The 25,729-nt window shown below is 38.2% G+C and overlaps 1 protein-coding gene and 1 non-coding gene across 10 annotated transcripts in view; one reads left to right on the forward strand and one right to left on the reverse strand.

The window, feature by feature from the left end:
- Positions 1–25,729, forward strand: part of STXBP4 (syntaxin binding protein 4) — a 231,357-nt gene that overhangs the window by 149,419 nt on the left and 56,209 nt on the right. For 6 of the 9 annotated variants that reach the window (XM_042255232.2, XM_060395091.1, XM_042255231.2 and 3 more), the window contains 3 exons: positions 5,201–5,317; positions 6,118–6,167; positions 8,299–8,432. In XM_042255232.2, the coding sequence (XP_042111166.1) occupies positions 5,201–5,317; positions 6,118–6,167; positions 8,299–8,432 (301 nt within the window). Of the gene's footprint in view, positions 1–5,200; positions 5,318–6,117; positions 6,168–6,546; positions 8,175–8,298; positions 8,433–25,729 lie in introns of those variants that run through there. The other 3 variants (XM_042255235.2, XM_042255234.2, XM_042255236.2) reach the window with 1 other exon arrangement.
- Positions 2,801–2,904, reverse strand: LOC114112510 (U6 spliceosomal RNA). The gene has a single exon (XR_003587880.1). It is a non-coding gene; the product is annotated as a U6 spliceosomal RNA (small nuclear RNA).

Consider the following 25,729-nt stretch of genomic DNA (forward strand, 5'->3'; position numbering starts at 1 on the left):
AGAATTCCATGGACAGAGGAGCCTGGCAGGCTGCGGTCCATGGGGTCTCAAAGAGTCGGACATGACTAAGCAACTTTCACTTTCATGCTGGTTTCGAAGTTAGACACTTGGTTTCTAATTTTAATGATTATTTTGTAATAGCAATGTTATTGTTCTATTTTAACTTAAATTATAAAACTAATCACTATCATTCTACTTGTAAATACTGTAATGACTTTACTACACAAATCCAATAGTCTCTTGCTATTTAATTAATATTTTGTAAGTATTTTAGTTATTTCTTGACTTCATAATTTAGATATTATTACCATTTCTTTTGTGCTGTGAATCTTTGTTTAGATAGACCTCCAAGTTTATCATTTTCTTTGTTCAACATTCTTGCATTTCAGAACTTGCTTGAATTGCTTTCTTTTTTCCTGAAGTACAGCATTTAGAAATTCATCTTTCAAAGATAGGATCTGTTGTAATGAAATTTATTTTTGTTTGTTTGGAAACATATTTATTAACTCTTGTTCTTGAAGTGTAGCATTTCGGATGTTAAACTGGCACTGAGTTTCTTTAATGTTTTTGTTCCATGGTTGTGATATCAGATTTCAGTCTGTTATTTGTTTGCAGTGTGTTGTTTCTTTTTAGGTGATTTTATCTTAAGTGGTCAGAAGTTTGACTATGGTCAGCCATGTATTGAGCTATCTTTATTTATATGCTTGCGATTCAAGGAATGAGCTTCCTGATCTGAGTAACAGCGTCTTTCACTGTTTCTGCAAAACCTTGAGCTGTTATCCTGACCTATTTCTCTTTCATTATTTCTTGTCTCTCCTCTCTAATTTATATTGGACATATGCTAGATCTTCTGGTTATTTTTTCCTTACCTCTTCTCTTTTCGTAATTTCCATTTTTATTTTTCTGCTCCATTATAAGAAGTTTATTTGCCTCTGTCTTCTAGTTCACCTGTTCTCTTTTCAACTTATCTTAGTGTGTTGGATAGTAAACACATTAGCTGAGTTTCTAATTATTACTGCCTTTTTTTAAGTTGAGGGATACTTGCTTTACAATGCTGTGGTGGTCTCTGCCGTACATGAGCACAGATCAGTTGCAGTTATACCTGCGGTCCTTCCCTCCTAAGCCTCCTTCCCCCGCCGTTCCACCCCTGTAGGTCGTCGCAGAGCACCAGGCTCGCTCTCTGCGCTGCCCAGCAGCGTCCTGCTGCTTATCCGCTTCACACCTGACAGTGCACGCGAGTCAGTGCTGTGCGCTCGGCTCGCCCTGCCCGCTCCTTCCCCTGCTGTGTCCACCAGGCTGTTCCCTATGTTTGCCTCCATTTCTCCTCTCTAAACATCTTCTTCAGTACCATTTTTCTAGATTCCACATACATGCATTAATATACGATATTTGTTTTTCTTTTTGTGACTTCAAACTGTATAACAGGCTCTAGGTTCATCAGTCTCTCTACAGCTGACTCAAATTCATTCCTTTTTATGGCCGAGCAATATTCCATTGTATATGTCTATATGCATGTACATATATTTATATATATACATACATGCAACTTCTTTACCCATTTTTCTGCTGATGGACATCTAGGTTGCTTCCATGTCCTAGCTATTGTCAATAGTGCTGCAGTTAACTTTGGGGTGCATGTGTCTTTTTGAATTGTAGTTTTCTCAGGATTTATGCTCAGTAGTGAGATTGGTGGGTCATATGGTAATTTTATTCCTAGTTTGTTAAATCTCCATACTATTCTCCATAGTGGCCGTATCAATTTAAATTCCCACCAACCGTGCAATAGCGTTCCCTTTTCTCCACATCACTTCCCGTATTTATTGTTTGTAATTTTTTTGTTGATGGCTATTCTGATTAAAAGACACTGCTTGCTCCTTGGAAGAAAAGCTATGACCAACCTAGACAGCATATTAAAAAGCAGAGACTTTTGCCAACAAAGGTCTGTCCAGTCAAAGCTATGGTTTTTCCAGTAATCATGTATGAAAGTGAGAGTCGAACTATACAGAAAGCTGAGAGCCAAAGAACTGATGCTTTTGAACTGTGGTGTTGGAAAAGACTCTTGAGAATCCCTTGGACTGCAAGGACATCCAACCAGTCCATCCTAAAGGAAATTAGTCCTGAATATTCACTGGAAGGAGTGATGCTGAAGCTGCAGCTCTAATACTTTGGCCATCTGATGCGAAGAGCTGACTCATTTGAAAAGACCCTGATGCTGGGAAAGATTGAGGGCAGGAGGAGAAGGGGACGACAGAGAATGAGATGGTTGGATGGCATCACCAACTCGATGAACATGAGTTTGAGTGAGCACTGGGAGTTGGTGATGGACAGGGAGGCCTGGCATGCTGTGGTCCATCGGGTCACAAAGAGTCGGACACGACTGAGCAACCGAACTGACGATGATTCTGACTGGTGTGAAGTGATATTGTATTTTTGTTTTGCATTTCTCTAATAATGTGCAGTGTTGAGCATCTTTTCATGTATTTATTGGCCATCTGTATGTCTTCTTTGGAGAAATGTCTGCTTAGGCCTCTTGGCAGTTTTTTGATTGGGTTGTTTATTTTTCTGATATTGAGCTGTATGAGCTGCTTATATATTTTGGAGCTTAATCCTTTGTCAGTAGCTTTGTTTGCAATTATTTTCTCCCATTCTGAGGCTTGTCTTTTAATCTTATTTATTATTTCCTTTGCTATGCAAAAGCTTTTAAGTTTAATTAGGTCCCATTTGTTTATTTTTGTTTTTATTTCCATTACTCTAGGAGGTGAGTCAAAGTTGATCTTGCTGTGATTTATGTCAAAGAGTGAAAAATATGGAATGCTTCATAAATTCATGTATCATTCTTGTGCAGGGGCCATGCTAATCTCTGTATTGTTCCAATTTTAGTATATGTGCTGCCTGAGTAAGCGCTGCATTTTTATTTCTAAGTTTGATCTTTTTACTTCATCTGGATCTATTTTGATAGTATCTTGTCTCTTTATTATGCTTTAAATTCTTTCTTAGTTTTTAAAACATATTGAACATCAGTTCAGTCCAGTCACTTAGTCATGTCTGATTCTTTGTGACCCCATGGACTGCAGCACTCCAGGCCTCCCTGTCCATCACCAAAACCGGAGTTTACCTAAACTCATGTCTATTGAGTTGGTGATGCCATCCAACCATCTCATCTGTCGTCCCCTTCTCCTCCTGCCTTCAGTCTTTCTGAACATCAGGGTCTTTTCAAATGAGTCAGCTCTTCACATCAGGTGGCCAAAATATTGGAGTTTCAGCTTCAACATCAGTCCTTCCAATGAACATCCAGGATTGATTTCCTTTAGGATGGACTGGTTGGATCTTCTTGCAGTCCAAGGGATTCTCAAGAGTCTTCTCCAAAAACACAGTTCAAAAGCATCAATTCTTCTGCGCTCAGCTTTCTTTATAGTCCAACTCTTAACTATATTCTGTATTCAGTCACTTCAGTATCTGCCTTTTCTGTAGGTCTGATCGTATAATTTGTCTCCTTCAGCTGACTTTTTATCCATAGTAGCTTATTTACTGAGGCCATGATCTTTTGATACATTAAATATAGGAATTCTTTGATATCTGAATTTAGAAATTAACCCACTAAAGAAAGTTTGTGTTTGCTTTTACCAGTCAGGAACTAATCTAAACTAAATTTTCAGCTTATGAATGTACAGACCAGATAAGTAATATAAATCCTGATCTCTAACCTGCGTGAGTGATGCACTGAGGTCTACCTTTCACCAGAGCCAAAATCAATTCTCCCTAATTCACCCATTAAAGTTCTGCTGTTTGTGCCTGATGAAACCGCAGACTAGAGGCCGCCAACAGTCAGCGATTGCCCTGAAGTGAAGTTGTGCTCCGCTGCACTCTCACTTGAGCGGATTCAGGCAGATGCTGCTGCGCGCCTTCATGGAACTCCTTTGCTGTTCACAGCGTTCTTTTCCGTCCCCGCCAGCTCAGCTCCGAATTCGGTTATGCTGTATTAAATGTGGATGTGTGTCTTCAACATGTTGGATTGTGCCACACTCACAGGGGTTTCTGTCAGCATCTGGTAAGCCATGTTGTCCAAAAAAAGCCACCATAAGCTAACTAAAGTGACTTTACTGTAGCAATCAATAGAGTTATATGTGTATGCTCAGTCACATCCGACTCTTTGCAGCCCCATGGACTGTGGCCTGCCGGGGTCCTCTGTCCATGAATTTTCCAGGCAAGAGTACTGTAGTGGGTTGTCATTCCCTGCTCCAGGGGATCTTCCAATCCAGGGATCAAACCTGCGTCTCTTGTACCTCTTGTATTGGCAGGTAGATTCCTTACCCCTAGCCCCACGTGGAAAGCTCCTTTAGGGGTAGCAGAGCTCTATTCCTAAGGTGTGGTCTTACTGTGGTCTCAATTGAGGACCCAGGGTGTTCAGTTAAGCTTCTCTTCTCTAATTGGTCAAACACCAATGACTTACAGCCAAATGTAAACTTCAGAACCTCTGTTTAGCTCACATTCCACCACAGTGGGCCAGCCTTTTAATGCCTGTCTGTGCATATGCAGAGCTTAGAATCCTGCTGAAGACCAAGAGATACTTAGGTGTAGCTTCGCAGCTTCTATTTTGTGTAGCTTCCTCTTCTCTTCCACTATGCCCCACAGGTTTAGCCTTCTCTAAATTTCAATTTTTATTTCCTCAGGTCAGTGAAACCCTATCTTCTTTATAGACCCTCTTTCCCTATGCCATGTTTTGCAGACTTTAGACAAAAGGCCAGTCATGGAGCTTAACTTTCGTGTTCTTAATCTCTCCAGAATCCTGATCTTTCACTGCCTGTTGCCCAAAATCTGAAAGCAGTTGATTCATATGCTTTTCCTGCTTTATTATTAATATTTTCTTATTGTAAAAAGACTAATAAAGTAATAGTTACTCCCTCCTGTGTGGAAGGAGTAATATATAATCAATTTTATACTTTTCTAGTGTGCCATTTATCAATGTAGTTCCCTTCAACTTCATATTTGCTTCAATGCTTGCTCTGAAGAAACTGAATTGGAACCCTGACAGCTGGTACAATGTTAAGCTTTGTCAGTAAAGTTATATGTAGCTTATATTATAAGATTTGCAGCATCCCTGTGCAGTTTAACTTTTAAAAATATTGCAATTAGTTAAGTCCCCCTCCAAATCAAAAGATATATACAATAAGAGAAAATCCCTTTTGATATTTCTCTCCAGGAAAGTGTTCAGGAGTTAAGAAAGAGAATCACAGTACTGGACTGCCAATTGCGAAAATCAGAAATGGCTCGGAAAACTTTTGAGGCATCCACTGAGAAGCTTCTCCGTTTTGTAGAGGTAAATTTTCCTGTTACATCACTTTATGTCCATTTTTAAGAAATGTGTAGACAACTGGCATATACATAAATGTCATGGTGTTTGTTGGCTAGTGAAACCTTCCCTGGGCTCAAAATAGCAACGCTGACTTCAGTTCACTTCAGTCACTCAGTCGTGTCTGACTCTTTGTGACCCCAAGGACAGCTGCACACCAGGCCTCCCTGTCCATAACCAACTTCTGGTGCTTACTCAAACTCATGTCCATCGAGTCGATGATGTCATCCAACCATCTCATCCTCTGTTGTCCCCTTCTCCTCCTACCTTCAGTCTTTCCCAGCATCAGGGTCTTTTCCAGCGACTCAGTTCTTCACATCAGGTAGCCAAAGTATTGGAGTTTCAGCTTCAGCATCAGTCCTTCTAATGAATATTCAGGACTGATTTCCTTTAGAATTGACTGGTTTGATCTCCTTGCAGTCCAAGGGACTCTCAAGATTTTAAATTGCTTAGATAATGAAAAGACTAACTACACACAGATTAAGAGAAATGATTGAGATAGAGTTATATGATCCTTAATATATGCTATGTTTTAATGAAAACTTTCTTAAAACTTTTGATACTAAGTAAACATTAGTTGATAAATACCCTTACAGAAATAGGTCTATGTATTATAATTCTGAGAATTGTATGTTAATGTAACTGATTTTTCTACATATAACAAAAATACCTTTCTAATAATATGTAAGATAAATATTATTTAAACAAGAAAAAACATTTTAAAAAGTTATCAAATTTACATATTGCCTTTACTGTTTTGTCTCTAGGCTATTCAAGATGTATTTTCTGACAATTCTGCACCTTTGTCAAATTTAAGGTAAGAAAATTGAAGTGCTTTCATCTGATACTTGTGGCTAAAATGCTAAAAATCTCTTATAGCCTTGAGATAGTGAAAGCAATTTTTCCCTTCTATAAAGGGTGCTAGTAGCAATATACTTCTACTTCTAGCAATATGTGCCTGAAGAGACATAGGGAAACTCCACCCTTCACTGTGAAAGTAGCGGTTCAGTAAATACAGATGATTCATTGTATTTTAGGTTTCCACATAGCATTTTTGAATTTAGAAAATTGCCTGTGGTGGTATACCTTTTAACTGATCTTACTGTAATATTTCTTCAAGTGAAATCTGATGTTTTTGTTGTTATCTGTTGTCATCGGATTTCACTGCTTATGGTGCTGCTTATGGGGCTTCCCAGGTGGCTCAGCTTTAAAGAATCCGCCTGCCAATGCAGAAGACTCGAGTTCGATCCCTGGGTCAGGAAGATCCCCTGGAGAAGGAAATAGCAACCCGCTCCAGTATTGTTGCCTGAGGATCCTGTGGACAGAGGCGCCTGACAGGCTACCGTCCGTGGGTCACAAAAGAGGTGGACACAACTCAGCGACCAAACACAGCGCCAGCAACATGCTGCTTACGGTGTGAGACAGTTATGCGAGTCACATGGCGACTGCTTTCAGTGGAGAGGCTAGAATAGTCAGCGGTTAATTCTCCTTTTATGGCTTAGACGTGACCCCGACTTCTGCCACCCAGGGTTTCATTGTGGCCTTGAATAATGATTCAAAAGCTTTGGTATTAAAAATGACCTTTTAAAAGCCAGAGTCTGCTCTTACAGATTCATGGAACAAAGGTAACTTTAAAAAGCAACATTAATATATATATAACTGAATCACTTTGCTTTACACTTGGAAGTTATTCAGTATTGTAAATCAACTTTATATCAATTAAAAAAAAAAAGAAAAAACAAACCTTAAGCAGCTTTTTACCACAGCTTGAAAAGTTAAACAGGAGTAAAATTTGGCTCAGTCTATTTAATACACTGTATCTTCTGTAGTGGATATTGGCCTTGGTATTCTACACAGAAAGGCTCTGTATTTGAATTTGAGAATTAATGCTTTAGTTTTTCCTTGTGAATTAATGCTGTCTTGCCTAGGAAGATGGATTATAAGCCTTTGTCGTCAGTTTAAAATTGTCTCTTTTCAAGTAAAAGTTTCAACATAATGTTAAAAATAAAACCTTGCATTTTAATTGTATCAGAATGCGTGCATTTCAGGTGAAATTTGCATTTTTTAAAAGTGGTATAAATGCTCTAGGCTGTTTTAGATTTAGGGACAGCAAACGGAAGAGATAATTTAAGCGATAATATCAGTAGCAAATTTAGTAGTAGAATTTATACTTAATATTACTAGTTCAGTTCAGTTCAGTTCAGTCGCTCAGTCGTGTCCAACTCTTTGTGACCCCACGAGTCATAGTATGGCTATGCCATAGCATGGCATAGGACAGGCCTCCCTCTCCATCACAGCTCCCAGAGTTCACCCAAACTCATGTCCATTGAGTCGGTGATGCCATCCAGCCATCTCATCCTGTTGTCCCCTTCTTCTCCTGCCCCCAGTCCCTCCCAGCATCAGGGTCTTTTCCAATGAGTCAAGGTAGTAGTAAATGTCTGTTTAATGAATTTATGTTTAAGTGTTTAATTTAAATGTCTACAAGACTTAATAAAAGACTACATCATGTAAGCCAAACAGTGATTTAGGAGGAGCTGTCCTTCTATTCCTTCTCCTTATACATAAGGTCAACCTAATATTTTAAATATCCCTATTTATTATGTATTGAAGAGTTAAAAACAAATATTATTTTATGAACATCATTTCAGTTTATGACTATAAGAATACAGCCCAGAGGGATGGACGGGGAGGGAGGAGGAAGGGGAGTTTAGGATGGGGAACACGTTATGCCTGTGGTGGATTCATGTTGATGTATGGCAAAACCAAAACAATATTGTAAAGTAATTAACCTTCAATTAAAATAAATAAATTTAAATTAAAAAAAGAATACAGCGTCCTCAGAAATCAGAAATTATGTTCAATTTTATAACTAATAAGAATTCAGACTTAGCAAAGATAGATATTCTTCATTATGTAAAAAGTTCAGCTTTATTTTCTTGCCCTCATAGTGAAAGAAGAGCTCTCTTAGCTTCCCAGACATCCCTCACGCCATTGGGAAAGAATGGACACAACATCCCAGCAACACTGGCACTTGAGTCTAAGGAACTTGTTAAATCTGTCCGTGCCATACTTGATATGGATTGTAAGTTTTCTATACGTTTTCACTCTTTTAAAAATCACTTATTTAGCTAAACAAAAGAAGAAAATTTCACATTTGGTCATTTACTCTTGTGAAATGTATTGTTTTGCCGATGGTGAAATTGATAGCTCTTTGATAAAAACCTTAAAAGGTTTAATGCAACCAGTTGTAGAAGGAGAATATTTGTTTTATTTTCAGTGCTCAAAATGACTTGCAGCAGAAGATAGATGATTAACACTTTTTTTTTTTTTACCTCTACTTCCATTTAAAGTCTCTTTGAAATGGTATAATAAATTACAAAAATAAATCTACAACAGCACTGGAGACCTGGAAGGGTGGAATCAACCTTGAGGGATTTTTTAATAGTATAGAACAGATGGAATAAGATTGAAGGTAAGGCCCAACTGAGCAAAAGACCCTAGAACACAATGAAGAATGACAAAGCTGCTGAAACATTAAATGTAACTATGAAAAACCGCTGGATCACAACCAGAGAAAATTGGGAGCAAACCCTGGGGCAGCCAGCAGGGTAATTAGTTACAGGGCTGCAGAAGAGCTGAAGCAGCTCCCTGCTCTTCAGAGCTGAGGGAACACACTCTCCAGGAGCTGCGTGTTCTGCCACTGGAGGCCTCCATTGCTCTCGTGACCTCCCCGCTGACAGGGAGATCCCTGGGGAAAGCCTCAGTATTGGACATTGCCATCCTTCCCTCTTCCTATCTCCAGGCACTTTTCTCCCCAACATATATTTGAACTTCCTGTTTATTGTTTGTTCTCTGTCTCTTTCCTTGGTTTCAGCCTGTCTGCCAGTTGTCTTTGTATTGGCCTTTTACGTTCCACTGTTCCTCTAGTTTGTACTCGTAATCTCTGTGCTAGGGACCAGATACACACACACACACACACACACACACACACGTAGCAAAAGACTATGTTAATATGCTAAAGAATTACAGAAATTTACAAAAGAAAAAGTGTTTTAATCAAGTATTAAAATAGTAAGTAAACCAAATATTAATGTAGTAAGTCATCTTCTAGCCAGGACTTCGATGTAGTAATTAGGTAATATTCAAGACTCTTCCTTCAAAGGAACATTTGACTTTAAAACAATGCTATAGAGGATTAGAATCCATGCTTCTAAGAGTATCTGCTAAATTTTTGCAGTGAGCATTTTTTTATAATTTTGATTAAACTACTACGTTTTTAATTAAACGTATTTCAGAAACCCTGTAAGAACTCTTTATGTGGAGAAATTCTGTGTTTTTAGGGGGGATGAAAATAACCACTACTAATGTATTATGTGTATGATCAGAATTTTATGTCAGACATTTTTAAGTGAGGGTGGCAACAGCAGAGAAACACCTGCACAGACATAGCCCTGTGGACATTACAAGCATTCATTTTAATACCTTGCTACCATTAACCTTTATATTTGTCAAACATGATTATTCAAAGAAATTTTTTGAAGTTAAGCACTTCTTTGGATGAAAAGAATTACATCTACACTTTTTATCTGTTAATAGAATTATACCTACTCTGCTATTTATAACTAGTAAATAGTTTCTATGTTGTCTTCTTATTTAGAAATACAGTTGCTAATGTTTGCATATTTCCCAGCACTTTTGTAATTACATATAACTTACCTTTTAAGTGTGATAATTCAGATAAACTCAGCTCATTTTTCTTTCTCTTTAAGCAGTAGCTTTTTCTGTCTGTAATGCAAAGGAGAAAATCACTATCAGGAGGTAGATAATTCAGCTCCTCCACTTCATTTCCTTTGACCTGGCTATCTGATTATTTCAAGTTACAGTTTGAAGTTTCCATTTGGGTAATTATCTCCACTTTCTTGTTAAGTACACTCCAGGAAGTTATACTATGGAATTTCCTTAGAAATTAAGTTAAGATTTCTTAGGTCTTATAACTTTAAAAGCAGTCTCTAAGGGAGGTCTAAAGGACAGTTCCAAACCATTTTTGGATCTTGTACGCCACTGAAATTTGATGAAAGTCCTCTTCCCAGAAATGTGCAATTGAACACATTTTTTCATCCATTATCAGAGTGTTTATGAATCCCAACTTAAGAACCCCTGATGTAGAATTACAGGGAACACGAATGCTTTCTAGATCATTGCAAACGTGGCCATCCATCTCTCCAAAAAATACCTCTAGCAGTGGAGAAGTCTGTGCATCATAGAGGCAGCCGAGAGTTCAGTAGCACTTGGAATCCACGTAAACAGTGCACCTCAGAATCTCGGTGTATCCTTGAGGTGCCTCAGAGAGCCTCTGAAGTCGGTCAGCTAACCTCAGAAGGCAAGTTACCTAAGCTCTCGCCTGTTTCCTCATGTGAAAGGCAGAGATCATAATGTCTCAAGGGGCAGGATCGAGGATTACACAAGATACATGTCAAGGACCTGATAGTGTAAGATGTTCCATAAATTGGTGTTACTGCCACTGGTACCACTTACATTATTAATAATGTACCACTGGTATATTATTATTTAAAGTAATTAATTTAAATAATTAATACTTTTTCTCTATGGTAATTAAGTAATTTTCTCAAGCTTCATTCAACTTGGATACATTTGAAAATGTGATAAATGAGAGCTTTGCTTAATATATAACATTTAAAGTTATTATTGATTTTCAGTTAGAATGTAATCATCACAGGAAACTGTGGTTACATGTCTGAACCGGCATCTTATCTTTCAGTTGTTTATTGCTAACTATAAGGAAACTTAGGTCGGCTCTGCTCTGTTCACCTTCAGTGAAACAGCATGAAGACCTAATAAACATTTTCAGTCAGTACTGGAACACCTGGAGGTCTTTACATTGATCTCCATCAATATTTACATGATCAGTGCTGTGATGCTTTAGTGTAGTCTTTATTTGAAATAGCTACATCTTTTAAAGTATAATCTTTGTTTGATTGACATTTAGGTTAGCAAAATTTTATAACAAAAGCAGGAAGAGGCAGTTCTAGTTAAGAAAAATGCACATTAAAGCAGTATCTGGCTGGGCATCCAATAGGAGGTCCTTTATCAAAAGAGAAGTTGTTGACTTCCTGGTAAAGCGACAGCATAAGCACAGGCTTCTCCCTTCCTTCCCATGGAAATGGTAAACGGAATGTAAAAACAGGGGGGAATCTTCAAAAGCACTAGCAGGTGCAGGCAAATCCCAAGAGCTTGTTAGTATAGGACAACTAGAACTACAGAGAAGAGAAGAATGAAGGTCTGTCTTGTTACCCTCTCTGCTGAATAACAGTTGCAATTTGGGGAGTAACTGGAGGGAACCCTGGCCGGAGGACACTCCTTAATGCCTGCTAATCTGAAGGGGTAGTGAATACAGAGACTGGCTAGAGGTAGACAGACTGTTTTCACTCTAATATTTTGGTGAGTCAGTGTCATTTGGTGAAATCCTCAGGGTCTATGTGGATTCCGCATCAAGCAGAAGGTCAGTGGGGCTTGGTCCATTAGGCAGCCTAGGTACACGTTAGACCTGACACACTCGGGGTCACACAAGAGATGTATGTAAAGAAATAAACGTAAAGGGAACCTGACACCACCGGCCACAGTGCTCTGCACAGCCGTCTCTGGTCCTGGCTCGTGACTCACTCCCCTCGGTCTGCTGCGTTGTCCTCGTACCCGCAGTGCACGTGCACATGGGCCAGCCTCCAGCCCGAGCTGAGCTCGCAGCTTCAACACCTCGGCTGCGTGTCAGAGCAGCCGAGGGTCCACACCTTGAACAGGGCAAAAACCAATTCTGAGTAAAGAGCTCTGTACATTCAAGGCTTTTATAAAGAGACACTCGTTCATTCAATTCATTCAAGTTCTTATAAACAAATATGTATATGTATCAGTTCAGTTTAGTCACTCAGTCGTGTCTGACTCTTTGTGACCCCATGGACTGCAGCACGCCAGACCTCACTGTCCATCACCAACTCCTGGAGTTTACTCAAACTCATGTCCATCAAGTCGGTGATGCCATCCAACCATCTCATCCTCTGTTGTCCCCTTCTCCTCCTGCCTGCAATCTTTCCCAGCATCAGGGTCTTTTCCAGTGAGTCGGTTCTTCGCATCAGGTGGCCAAAGTATTGGAGTTTCAGCATCACTCCTTCCAGTGAATGTTCAGGACTGATTTCCTTTAGGATGGACTGGTTTGATCTCCTTGCAGTCCAAGGGACTCTCAAGAGTCTTCTCCAAAAACACTGTTCAAGAGCATCAATTCTTCAGTGCTCAGCTTTCTTTATAGTCCAACTGTCACATCCATACATAATACTGGAAAAACCATAGCTTTGACTAGATGGACTTTTGTTGGTAAAATAATGTCTCTGCTTTTTAATATGCTGTCTAGGTTCGTCATAGCTTTTCTTCCAAGGAGCAAGTGTCTTCTAATTTCATGGCTGCAGTCACCATCTGCAGTGATTTTGGAGCCCAAGAAAATAAAGTCTGTCACTGTTTCCATTGTTTCCCTGTCTATTTGCCATGAAGTGATGGGACCGGATGCCATGATCTTTGTTTTCCGAATGTTGAGCTTTAAGCCAACTTTTTCACTCTCCTCTTTCACTTTCATCAAGAAGCTCTTAAGTTCTTCATTTTCTGCCATAAAGATGATGTCATCTGCATATCTGAGGTTATTGCTATTTCTCCCAAAAATCTTGATTCCAGCTTGTGCTTCATTCAGCCCAGCATTTCTCATGATGTACTCTGCATATAAGTTAAATAAGCAGGGTGACAACATACAGCCTTGACGTACTCCTTTTCCTATTTGGAACCAGCCTGTTGTTCCATGTCCAGTTCTAACTGTTGCTTCTGGACCTGCATACAGATTTCTCAGGAGGCATGTCAGGTGTTCTGGTATTCCCATCTCTTGAAGAATTTTCTACTGTTTGTTGTGATACACATAGTCAAAGGCTTTGGCATAATCAATAAAGCAGAAATAGATGTTTTTCTGGAACTCTCTTGCTTTTTCAATGATCTGATGGATGTTGGCAATTTGATCTGTTTCTCCCACAGTCAGTCTCTCCCATCAGGAAGCTTCCATAAGCCTCTTAATCCTTCTCCATCAGAAGGCAGACAGAATGAAAACCGCAATCACAGAAAGCTAATCAAACTGATCACATGAGCCACAGCTTTGTCTGACTCAATGAAACTATGGAGCACGCCGTGTAGAGCCACGTGGAGAGTTCTGACAAAGTGTGCTCCACTGGAGAAGGGATCAACAAACCACTTCATCATTCTTGCCTTGAGAACCCCATGAACAGTTGAATAGTATGTATATGTAGACATAGAAATATTTGATTATGAAAAAGTCCACTGTCAAGATAATAAGAGATAGCTGTTGAGATTCAAGATGGTAGGGTGGTCTCATTCGAAAACCTCCCCTTTCTGTTCCTACACTTAGAAATGATGCTTAAAATTGTGTGTGTTCAAAAGATAAAAACCAAGAAATGAATGCCTCCCTGCACCAAAAAACAGAAGGTAAAACTATAATTATAACTGGAGTCTTAGGCTTCTGAGACCAATGAGATTAATATGGGCAGATGGAGCAAAGGTGCAAACACCCCTGAGAACCCAAGCGATGCCAGAGAAAATGAAGCAAGGTACAGGAACATTTCTGTAGAAAATACACTTCTTTTTTCAAGTCACTCACATATTAGGCTTTTTTTTTTTTTTAATCTTTTCAATTTAGGAGCCACCTGGGCCTGCTACCAATTGAAGTTGAAAGTAAATATTCTCATCCACTATAGATGGGAATATAACTTCGCATAACATTTTGGGAGTCAGTTTTGTAGTATACATTAAGACCTTTTAAAATGTCTATTTGAAAAAATTTTTTGAAGATAAACAAAAATGTTTTAATGATCATATAATTTAACCCAATAATTCCACCTGTTGGTATTTTTGCAAAGAAAATAATGAGTGATGTGCATAAAAATGTGTATACAAGTGCTTTCATCAGGGCATTTCTTATAACAGCAGAAATATGGATGTTCAACTGTTGAATAATTATATAGTTTTTACTCAACCCACTGAAAATAAGGATGAATTTTCCCCAATAAGAAATGACCATCTAACAACACATATTTGTTTATGTAAGACTCCTGACTCGATTTAGGTATTTCTGTCTGAAATTAGCAGTATTCTGACTTTTAAAATTAGAATGTCAGTAATGGCTGCTTTTTGTCTTTATATTCTGATGCTAACTAGAAGTTATTTAGACATGGGAAAAGGCTTTTTGAGAAAAAGGGAAATGTGGTACTATAATATTTAAAACCCTTCATGATTTTTCTTTTAAATCTAAAACTCACACTTGATATAACATCTTCATCTTCTCATTCTACTTATTCTGGGTCTCAAACTGTCATCTTTGCTTTCCTTATTTCCTTCAAAACATATTATTAACCAACAAGAATTTATCAAAGGAAAAGTGATGTATATATATATATATATATATATATATATATATGTATATATATATACCTTATTTGGTGAAGATCAGCCGTACTCTTTAAAATGAGCATTACGGTATTTACTTCCACCTAAAATAATCATACTATTAATATATCTTTCTTCTACTAGAATTGGGGGAAATGTTTTATGTATAGCAAATAGGTTACATGATTCTGATGCCATTTGAGAGACAGTTTCACTTTTTTTTTAAGGCTGACCTATTCTCTAATGACTTGGTTATTCAGAATCAGATAATAACCACTGTAAATATTCATGGTGTTTTACCGTTCAAGGAATATGGTAAACTTACATATTCTCTTGTATTGTTGCAGAGTGAAGAAAATAGGTTACTGCTATAATGTTCCATTAAGAGAATATATCAAATTTAATCTTGAGTGATTTCTGGAAAATCAACTATGCTTGAGTTATTCAGTTTTGTTTTAAGAAGGCAAATTATTATTAGCCTCAAGAAAAATAAGTAATTTTTTTCCTAAAATTTATTTCCAAAAATAAAAAAGTGAGAGAAAAATAGATCATTTAAGAGAAGGTAATCATTTAGATTCACTTAGACTTTTTTACTTCATTCTTTCATTAACTATTTATTGGGTATCTTCGATGGGCACGACCCTGACCTAGGCCTTTGATAGCAACATAAACAAAGTCCTTGCTCTCAAACTGTTTAAATAAACTATAAGGGCAGAGTTGGACAAACAAGTTAGCAAATAAGTACACGACAATTTCATATAGTGATGACTGTTAGGCATATAATAAGCCAGTTGTGTAAGGAAATGTGAGTATGTGGTAATGCTACTCTTTTTGAAGAGATGATATTTGAACTGAGATCCAGCCAACAGGAAACCTGTATGGGAAGAGCTTTTTAGACTAAGTACAAAAGCCTTGAGGTAAGGGCAATCTTGATGTATTTGAGAGAAATAATTTAAAAAAAAAAATCCTGGGGTATCTGATATATATGAGAAAGCAGAAGAGTAGCCAGGAGGTAAGGCTGGAGATGCAGAAAGGAGCCAGATCATATAGGACTTTGAACACCATAAAAGGAGTTTGGATTTTGAGTATCATAGGAGCCATTAATGGTTTTAAGCAGGGAGGAATAACATTATCTGGTCTGCATTTAAAAAAAAAAAATCACCCAGGCAGTTGTTTGAAACTGGACTGTAAGAGTAACCAAGAGTGAAGAAAGCAGGAAGACTAGTTGGCTATTACACATTGACATAGGCGATGGCAGTACCATGGGCCAAGAAACAAATATTCACTTTTAAAAAGAGAAGTTGGTCAGTGTGTATAATTTTTTGGAACATTGGAAATTTGATATTAATGTTTAAACTTGATATTTGTTGGATATTGGGTCAGTAAGTAACCAAAAGTCCACAAGCCCAAAGCAGTTGCCTGTCATTGCTTTGGATCTGAAACTATCTCATGTTTCCCTACTGCTCTTTCTGCACATTAATTAACTGTTGGGTATTTGCCCTTTTTGTTAAATAAATTTCTGAGAATTGAAGTCCTGAGATAATTTAGTAATACCAAATCCATAGTTGTTGTTATTGTTTACTCGCCAAGTCATGTCCAACTCTTTGCAGCCCCTTGGACTCTAGCCCGCCAGGCTCCTCTGTCCATGGGATTTCCCAGACAAGAATACTGGAGTGGGTTGTCGTTTCTGCCTTCACGGGATCTTCTTGAATCTGTAGTAACCGTCAACTATTCTTGTTTGGTACATAGGAAAGAAACATAGTATAGTTTGTTAGTCTTAAAAATCAGGATGCCACTCTGTTTCCTGTATTCAGCATACGTGAACAGATATTCAATAAATCAATCCCAGAGCTTCCACATGGTATTTGTCTTCACAGACGATCATTTCCAGGACAGTATTTCAGAAATATACTTTAATCACATATACTACCAGCAGCTGTAGACATAAAAGCATGGCTAGACTGTAGCCCGCCAGTCTCTTCCGTCCATGAAATTCTCCAGACAAGAATACTGAAGTAGGTAGCTGTTCCCTTCTCCAGGCGAACTTCCTGACCCAGGGATCAAACCTGAGTCTCTTGTATTGCAGGCAGATTCTTTATGATCTGAGCCACCAGGGAAGACCAGACAAGCAAGACCTAATTTCGCCCACAGGACAGGAATAAGTTGTCAAGGGGCTAACAGAATGCACAGTATATAGGATTTAATTAAGTAAATGTCTGTATACCTCAGCACTAACATGGTGAACAGACTACAACTTAAAATGATTTCCAATACAAAAGCAGAAAAAATATAGGAATACTTCAACTACAGAAGACATAGATGGTAGAGTGTAGGGAATTAGCTCTCTTCCAAGAAATGAAGGTCTGTAATTCCTGGCACAGTTAGAACTGACTATAATAACAGAATGTCTAAAGTGTAGTTCATATTTCTATCCTATAACTGGACAAACAAAATGTACATGATGGCAGAAAAAAATATTTACCCTCAAGGCCTGAAAATGTCCTCATTCAGACTGAATGCGTTCTTTCAGATTAATGGAATAGGTGTTCTCCAGAGTTCATATGAGGACAAAGTATTAACAGCTCATCTCAGGAAACACAGCAGCAGTAGCAGTTGTGTGCAGTTACAGCTTTAATAATTATTTAATATGATAAAATAGTTCATTTTAGATCCAGAAGTTCCTTCCTTCAACAACAGACTATTAATATTACTGTTACAGATAAAATATTTTAAAATAATAATACCAAAGATATAGAAGGTTTTTTAAATTCTATCAGTTTTACAGTTTAAAAGAACTATTTTACATCCCTATGTCCTCATACAACCCTATGAGATAGTCATTGTTATTTCTACTTTAAAAGATATGAAAAGAGTAAGGCTCAGAGAACTGAAATAATTTTCTTAAGCCACATACTTGGAAAGTACAATGCCAGAACCCTAACCTAGGTCTTCTACTAATATTAAGTCCTATGAGTCTCACAGGGGTGTAGTTAAGTCATTACATCACAATTAACTGGTGGATTTTTTTTCTCTTGAGAGTATATAAAATAGCAAGGTACCCTATATCCAGTATTGTCCTAAGTAAGATAAAAATATGATGACCTCTTGGAGTCTTGGCTTTCTGTCTCTAAATTGGGATGCAGTCTTCATAAGGTTATTTCAAAGGTTAAATGTACTAGTACAGAAGCACTTTTTAAAATATAAGAAGTGTGTCGGTGTTACTGGCTTAGTCATGTTGGACTCTTTGCAACCCCATAGACTGTAGCCCACCAGGCTCCTCTATCCATGGGATCCTCCAGGCAAGAATACTAGAGTGGGTTGGCATTCCCTTCTCCAGGGGATCTTCCCAACCCAGGGATCCAACTCAGATCTCCTGCTTTGCAGGCAAATTCTTTACTATCTGAGCCACCAGGGAAGCCCTTTAAATATAAAGTGCTTTGTAAATATGAGATTATGTTTTAGAGTCCATTTTTTAAATTTTAATTAGAATCATTGACCAATTTTCATGATGTAACAAATATTCAGAACACAGCAACAGATTACATTGATTCAGGAAGCTTTAATAATTTTTAGTCATGCATAGAAGAATACCTGACTCGTTGATATAGTTATTTTCTCAGGTCAGAATGGGAGAGCATCTTTTTTCTTTTTCTTTTAATTAAAAACATCTATATCGTTTGTTTGTTTGTTTGTTTTTTAGAGCAAACATTTGTTACTTCTAAAATTAAAGCATCCTTAAGTACAATAAATGTTTAAGCACCATGGAAACCTCAGAGTAAAAATTAAAAGCTCTCTTTGGAACCGTTTAGAAAATATTATATGAAGAGGGAATAATAAATGTACCTAAGAAAAAAACTTAAAATCTTTAATAATATTTTTCACAAATTTGCGACCTTCTAAACTCATCCAACCAAGTTTACTAATTAAAGTGATTAGATTTTGGGACTATACAATACTACTGGTGCTTCTCATTTCTTTTATAATAACCCCCAAATGCTAAAGAAACTTAAACTCAACGTAGATACAGCACTTGACGTGAGATGCCTACTTCTTGGACAAGATCTTAGGTAAATTCCTCAACTTCACTTTTGCTCCATTTATAAACTGGAAAGATGAGCATCATAGCTCATTTATTACAGGATAAAATGAAATAACGTTGTGAAATTAGCTTTTACTTAGAAATTAGTTGTTTGCACCCTAAATGATATCTTTGTAGATTCATTGGATTCATTTTTCCTAGTATAAGGCAGAATAGTATGCTGAAGAGATCATATCGTGAATTCAGATTCCAGCTTTAAGACCTAATATTTGTGCAGAGAAGTCCCAAAAGGGGTTCTGTACGCTCTCTGAGTCTGAATTTCTTCACCTATGAAAATGGAGATGTCATCAGCTCGAGGTTGTTGGGAGGACTGCAGAAAATGTAACTGAAGTAACTAGCTGATTAAAGTTAATGTTTATAAAGTGGCTCATATCTGGTAGGCACTCAGTATACATCACCATTATTATCATTGTCATTATAATCTTCATCATTCATTGTCATCATGTAAAAGAAGTTTGTCCTTGCAGCCTACTCCGATGTGATCAACTGTTCTCTTCTTCCCTCTATTTTTAGGCGAGGGGAAGCTGGAAACCTTGGAAGGTAGTGAAAGATTTCTGTTGATATAGATTTATGTAATTTATCATTATTAAGTCACTGAGAACGTGTAAAAACAATGTGCCAGAACCTCTGAAAACAATTCAAAAGTAACATTTCACCATTTAATTCAACAGTAAAATTTGAATAGGAAACCAAACTTCAACTCAGTTTTTTTCATGGATATAAAGCTTGAAATAATAAAGAAATTTATGTCTAACTAGTAGCTTGTTGGGCTGCAGTCCATGGGGTCGCAAAAAGTCAGGCACGACTGACCGACTTAACTTTCACTTTTCACTTTCATGCATTGGAGAAGGAAATGACAACCCACTCCAGTGTTCTTGCCTGGAGAATCCCAGGGACGGGGGAGCCTGTTGAGCTGCCGTCTATGGGGTCCCACAGAGTCAGACACAACTGAAGCAACTTACCAGCAGCAGCAGCAGCAGTAGCTTCAAGGGCGCTCAGATTTTACACAGCATTGTATGTGGAAAGGGAGATCTTGCTAACCTTGTATAGAAAATAGAAATACTGAAATTGCCCATGGATTGGTATAACTAGTTCTCTGCAAGACTTTGACAGACATTTCACCACTGTGAGGGAGAAGTAAGCCATATAGATGTCTGGTGCAAGAGGGTTCCAGACGGGAATTGCAAAGGCCTGAGATAGGAGGGGGTCTTGTATATTTAAACAAGACAAAGCGGACATCTGGACAGAGGGATATCCAGCTCATTGCATCGTCAGTCCTCAGCTGATTGTCTGCTTCTCAGAAAGGTCTTTCCTAACTACCCATTTAATTTGAGCCTTCTGTCTCCCTCCAAGCTCTGTTACACTGCCCTATTTTATTCTGTCCTTAGGACAGCAGACTGTTTTTCTATTTTCTTTTTAACTTTCTGTCTTGTCCGTTAAAATATGAGATGCCCTGAGAACAGGGATCTTGGATATCTTGTTCACTACAATTTAGGTAATGCCTAAAACAGTACCTGGCACATGGTAGGTGATCATGAAATAGTCGTATTTCATTATGATAGTATCTGTTTAATGAATATATTTACTATATATGTTTCAGTATCACTTACTTTGGTATGAGCTTAAACTAATGAGGCCCCATTTCTGTTCAGCAGAGGGCTGTTATTAGCAGTGTCCCTCACTCAGTCTTCAGTGTTAGTGAGTACCTGTGAAAACCAGCACACTCACACAATTTTGGAGAGCAGATGTCTGTGTCTCTAGGAACCTAAAATGTACATGTTCCTGGACCCTTTAGTTTCATTTCTAGGATCTCTTATGGAAATTAATTCCCATTCATATGCATGAATCTAACAAACACAAATATCCATTGTATATGCGCATAGATGTCAGATCGTTCTTTCCACAGATATTCATTGAGTAAATGTGTATCGGGCATTGAGAACAGAGGCTGGGTCTGCTCACACTGAGGGTGTTCGAGAAGCAGGTGAAACGTGAGGAGCCCCAGAATCACTTCTTCTCTCTTGTACCTGTAGAACCTAGGTGGGGTGATGGGACCAGATGCCATGATTTTTGTGTTTTGAATATTGAATATTTTTTTCTTTCTTTCTTTTTTTTTTTAATAGTCATATTCTTTTTTTATTTTTTTTTCTTTTTTAAATTTTAAAATCTTTAATTCTTACATGAATTTTGAGCCAGGTTTTCCACTCTCCTTTCACTTTCATCAAGGCTCTTTAATTCCTCTTCGTTTCTGCCATAAAGTTGGTAGCATCTGCATATCTGAGGTTATCGATATTTCTCCTGGCAATCTTGACTCCAGCTTGTGCTTCATCCATTGCAGCATTTCCCATGATGTACTCTGCATATAAGTTAAATAAGCAGGGTGACAATATACAGCCTTGGCATACTCTTTCCCAGTTTGGAACCAATCCATTGTTCCATGTCCCATTCTAACTGTTGCTTCTTGACCTGCATACAGATTTCTCAGGTGGCAGGTAAGATGTTCTGGTATTCCCATCTCTTGAAGAATTTTCCACCATTTGTTGTGATCCACACAATCAAAGGCTTTGGTGTAGTCAATAAAGCAGAAGTAGATGTTTTTCTGGAACTCTCTTGCTTTTTCTATGATCCAATGTATGTTGGCAATTTGATCTCTGGTTCCTGTGCCTTTTCTAAATCCAACTTAAACATCTGGAGGTTCTTGGTTCATGTACTGTTGAAGCCTCACTTGGAGAATTTTGAGCGTTGCTTATCTAGTGTGTGAAATAAGTACAATTGTGCAGTATTTTGAACATCCTTTGGCATTTACTTTCTTTGGGATTGGAATGAAAACTGACCTTTTCCGGTCCTGTGGCCACTGCTGAGTTTTCCAAATTTGCCGGCATATTGGATGCATCAAGTTTTAGGACTTTCACAGCATCATCTTTTAGGACTTGAAATAGCTCAGCTGGAATTCCATCACCTCCACTAGCTTTGTTCGTAGTGATGCTTCCTAAGGTGCACCTGACTTCGCACTCCAGGATGTCTGACTCCAGGTGAGTGATCACACCATCATGGTTATCTGGATCATTAAAGTATTTTTGTGTGTATTTCTGTGTATTCTTGCCACCTCTTCTTAATTTCTTCTACTTCTGTTAGGTCCATACCATTTTTGTCCTTTATTGTGCCCATCTTTGCATGAAATGTTCCCTTGGTATCTCTAATTTTCTTGAAGAGATCTCTAGTCTTTCCCATTCTATTGTTTTCCTCTATTTCTTTGCATTGATCACTGAGGAAGGCTTTCTTATCTCTCCTTGCTATTGTGGAACTCTGCATTCAGATGGGTGTATCTTTCCTTTTCTCCTTTGCCTTTAGCTTCTCTTGTTTTCTCTGCTATTTGTAAGGCCTCCTTAGACAATTTTTCATTTCTTTTTCTTGGGGATGGTCTTGATCCCTGCCTCCTGTACAGTGTCATGAACCTCCATCCATAGTTCTTTTCAGGCACTATGTCTACCAGATGTAATCCGTTGCATCTGTTTATCACTTCCACACTGTGTAATCCTAAGGGATTTGATTTAGGTCATACCTGAAAGGTCTAGCGGTTTTCCCTACTTTCTTCATTTTAAGTCCGAATTTGGCAATAAGGAGTTCATGACCTGAGCCACAGTCAGCTCTCGGTCTTGTTTTTGCTGACTGTATAGAGCTTCTCCATCTTCGGCTGCAAAAAATACTATCGTTCTGATTTTGGTGCTGACCATCTGGTGATGTCCATGTGTAGAGTCATGACTTATGTTGTTGGAAGAGGGTGTTTGCTATGACCAGTGTGTTCTCTTGGCAAAAGTCTGTTAGCCTTTGCCCTACTTCATTTTGTACTCCCAGGCCAAACTTGCCTGTTACTCCAGGTATCTCTTGACTTCCTGCTTTTGCGTTCCAGTCCCCTATCATGAAAAGGACATCTTTTTTTGGTGTTAGTTTTAGAAGGTCTTGTAGGTCTTCACAGAACCATTCAACTTCAGCTTCTTTGGCATTAGTGCTTAGGGCATAGACTTAGAGTACTGTGATATTGAATTATTTGCCTTGGTGACGAACAGAGATCATTTCTGTCATTTTTGAGATCATCCCCAAGTACTGCATTTTGGACTCTCGTTGACTGTGAGGGCTACTCCATTTCTTCTATGGGATTCTTGCCCACAGTAGTAGGTATAATGGTCATCTGAGTTAAATTCCCCATTCCAGTCCATTTTAGTTCACGGATTCCTAAACTGTTGATGTGCATTCTTGCCATCTCCTGTTTGACCACTTCCAATTTACCTTGATTCATGGAGCTAACATTCCAGGTTCCTATGCAATATTACTCTTTACAGCATCAGACTTTACTTCCAACATGAGTGACATCCACAACTGGGAGTTGTTTTCACCTTTACTCCGTCTCTTCATTCTTTCTGGAGTTATTTCTCCACTCTTCTCCAGTAGCATATTGGGCACCTACCGACCTGGTTCAATCCTATAACCACAAGGAACTGAATTCTGTTAATGATACCAAAGCCTTCCCAGTTAAGCCTCAGATGAGACCACAGTCTTACCAGACCCAAAGCAGAGGACTCAGCTAAGCCTCACTCAGATTCCCAACCTGCAGAAACTGTGAGATTAAAATTATATATATTATTCTAAGTTGCCAAGTATGCAGCAGTTTAACAGCAATAGAACATTAATATTATATACTAGTGCCATTTGCTTCTACCTTCCTAGTTGAGAAAATGACTGTCAAAGCTGTAATGCTGGAATTTTCTCTGGAATAAAAATATTTCCTTCTATTAAAGTAAGGGATACAGGTTACATTTGTAGAGTTTTGAATCAACTTTCAGACTCCTCACGGGGTGACTCTTTTCTGTCTCCCCTATTTCTTTAACTTTTCTATCCAATCGAAGGAAGTTCGAGGGGAACTGAAGGATGCCCCTTTACAACTGTAATGAAGGCAGGAGCCTCCAGAAGCACACAGCTGCTACATTAGAGGTGGCGTCGTGAATCTTCCCAGGAGAAACAGCTCTCCCTCCTCCCAGGGCGACGTCTCATTCGCAGGTCACGTTCCCGGTACCGATCCCAGTGCTTGACACATAGCTGATGCTCAGTGACTGACGAATGTTCCTTGGTAATCTGCCTCACCTATAAATCCAGTGAGAAAGAAGAAAAGTCATTATCCCTCCTTACTGTGGTCCTTTCCCTTCCTAGATTTTGGGGAATGAAAAGGCAATCATGACACTCATTTGGGTACAGGAAAGCAAATGAGCACTGAGAGTCCAGAGATGAGTGAATTGCTCTTTGTTCATAAAAGGAATCTGTAAAGCCTGACATGAATACAGATAATTCTATAGTTCTTCTTTCCTTCTCAATCTACAGAGTTGTATTTAGTTTTTGTTGTTGTTTTTTTTTTTTGAGGTATAATTGACATGTTTAATTTAATATGCGTCCTCTTCAGTGTTGATAAATGCCAAAAGCTTAATTGTCTGATTTCAAATGATACTGACATAATGGACTCATTTGTTCTGTCTCCATTTTCTATCTTCACATCACATAAAAGTACAAGCCTTTTATAACCTGACAATAATGGGGATGCCTTTATCTTTTATTCACTTTATTTTCAGCTTCCCTCTTTGTAGACTTCTAGCAGAAACGTAATTTTAACATTATTCATTCCTGTTTGGTACATTGAAGGCCTGGTACATTGTACCTCATTACTAAGAATTTGTGAACCCTTTATACATACTCTCATTAATTAGTTCTTAATTGCTTTGTTGGGCATTGCTGATGACAAATGCTCCAAGATTTTGTTTTCATTTGTATAACATGTAAGTATAAAATGAACAAAATATATATACTTCATTGCTTTTACTGTCCATATCAGAAGCATGGCAATTTTTAATCTAAGCTAAAGAAGTGAAAGTATTTCAACTCATAATGTTATTATATGAATTAGGAAATTACATATCTGTTACATTGAAGCCTTTTTACAAAAAAAAAACAAAGATGAATTGATAAATGTTCAGGGGCATGTGTATTGCCTAAGAACATGGTTAATTTTTTTAAGTTTGATAAGCAATGTATTATTTTTCCTCTGCAGTCTGTTCTCTCCTGGTCTTCAATACATAAATCATGCCGCATCACTCTCCAAGTCAGAACTCTCCCATGACTTCCCATCACACTTAGAATAAGATCCAAACACCTTACCATGGTTTACAAGACCCTTCATCTCTGGCCCTGACTAGCTGTCTACTACCCTTCTTCTGCTTATGTTACATGAGTCTCTTTGGTCTTTTTATAGTTCTTCAGACATGCCAAGCTCATTTCTATACCAGTGCCTTTGCACTGGCTTTTCTGACTCCAAGAATCCTCTCCGTTTAGATCTTCACAAGACTTACTCCTTCATTTCGTTCAGGTCCGTGCTCTCATGCCTTCTTTCGAAAGAGGCTTTTCCTGGCCACTCTTAAAATGCTAGCCCCCATCATCACTACCAATCACTCACAATCCATCTCTACCCATGTTTTTTTAGTAGCACTGCTTTGCCATCTGAAATTGCGTCTGCCCCTCAGCACATGCACTTCAGGAAGACAGGGTCCTCTCTCGTGTTGTTCACCACTGTAGCCCCTGAATCTACTACAGCAGTTATTCAGTATGTGTTAAGTAAATAAATGAATAGAATCCTAGAGGCACCCTGTGTAGAACTAAACAGCAGTTGAAGAGAGAAACAAGAAAGTAAAGTAAAACCAACATGAATTTTCACACCTGGATTATTGGAGGTTGGT

The sequence above is a fragment of the Ovis aries genome, chromosome 11 (genome assembly GCF_016772045.2).
Source record: "Ovis aries strain OAR_USU_Benz2616 breed Rambouillet chromosome 11, ARS-UI_Ramb_v3.0, whole genome shotgun sequence".
Classification (NCBI taxonomy): Eukaryota; Metazoa; Chordata; class Mammalia; order Artiodactyla; family Bovidae; genus Ovis; species Ovis aries.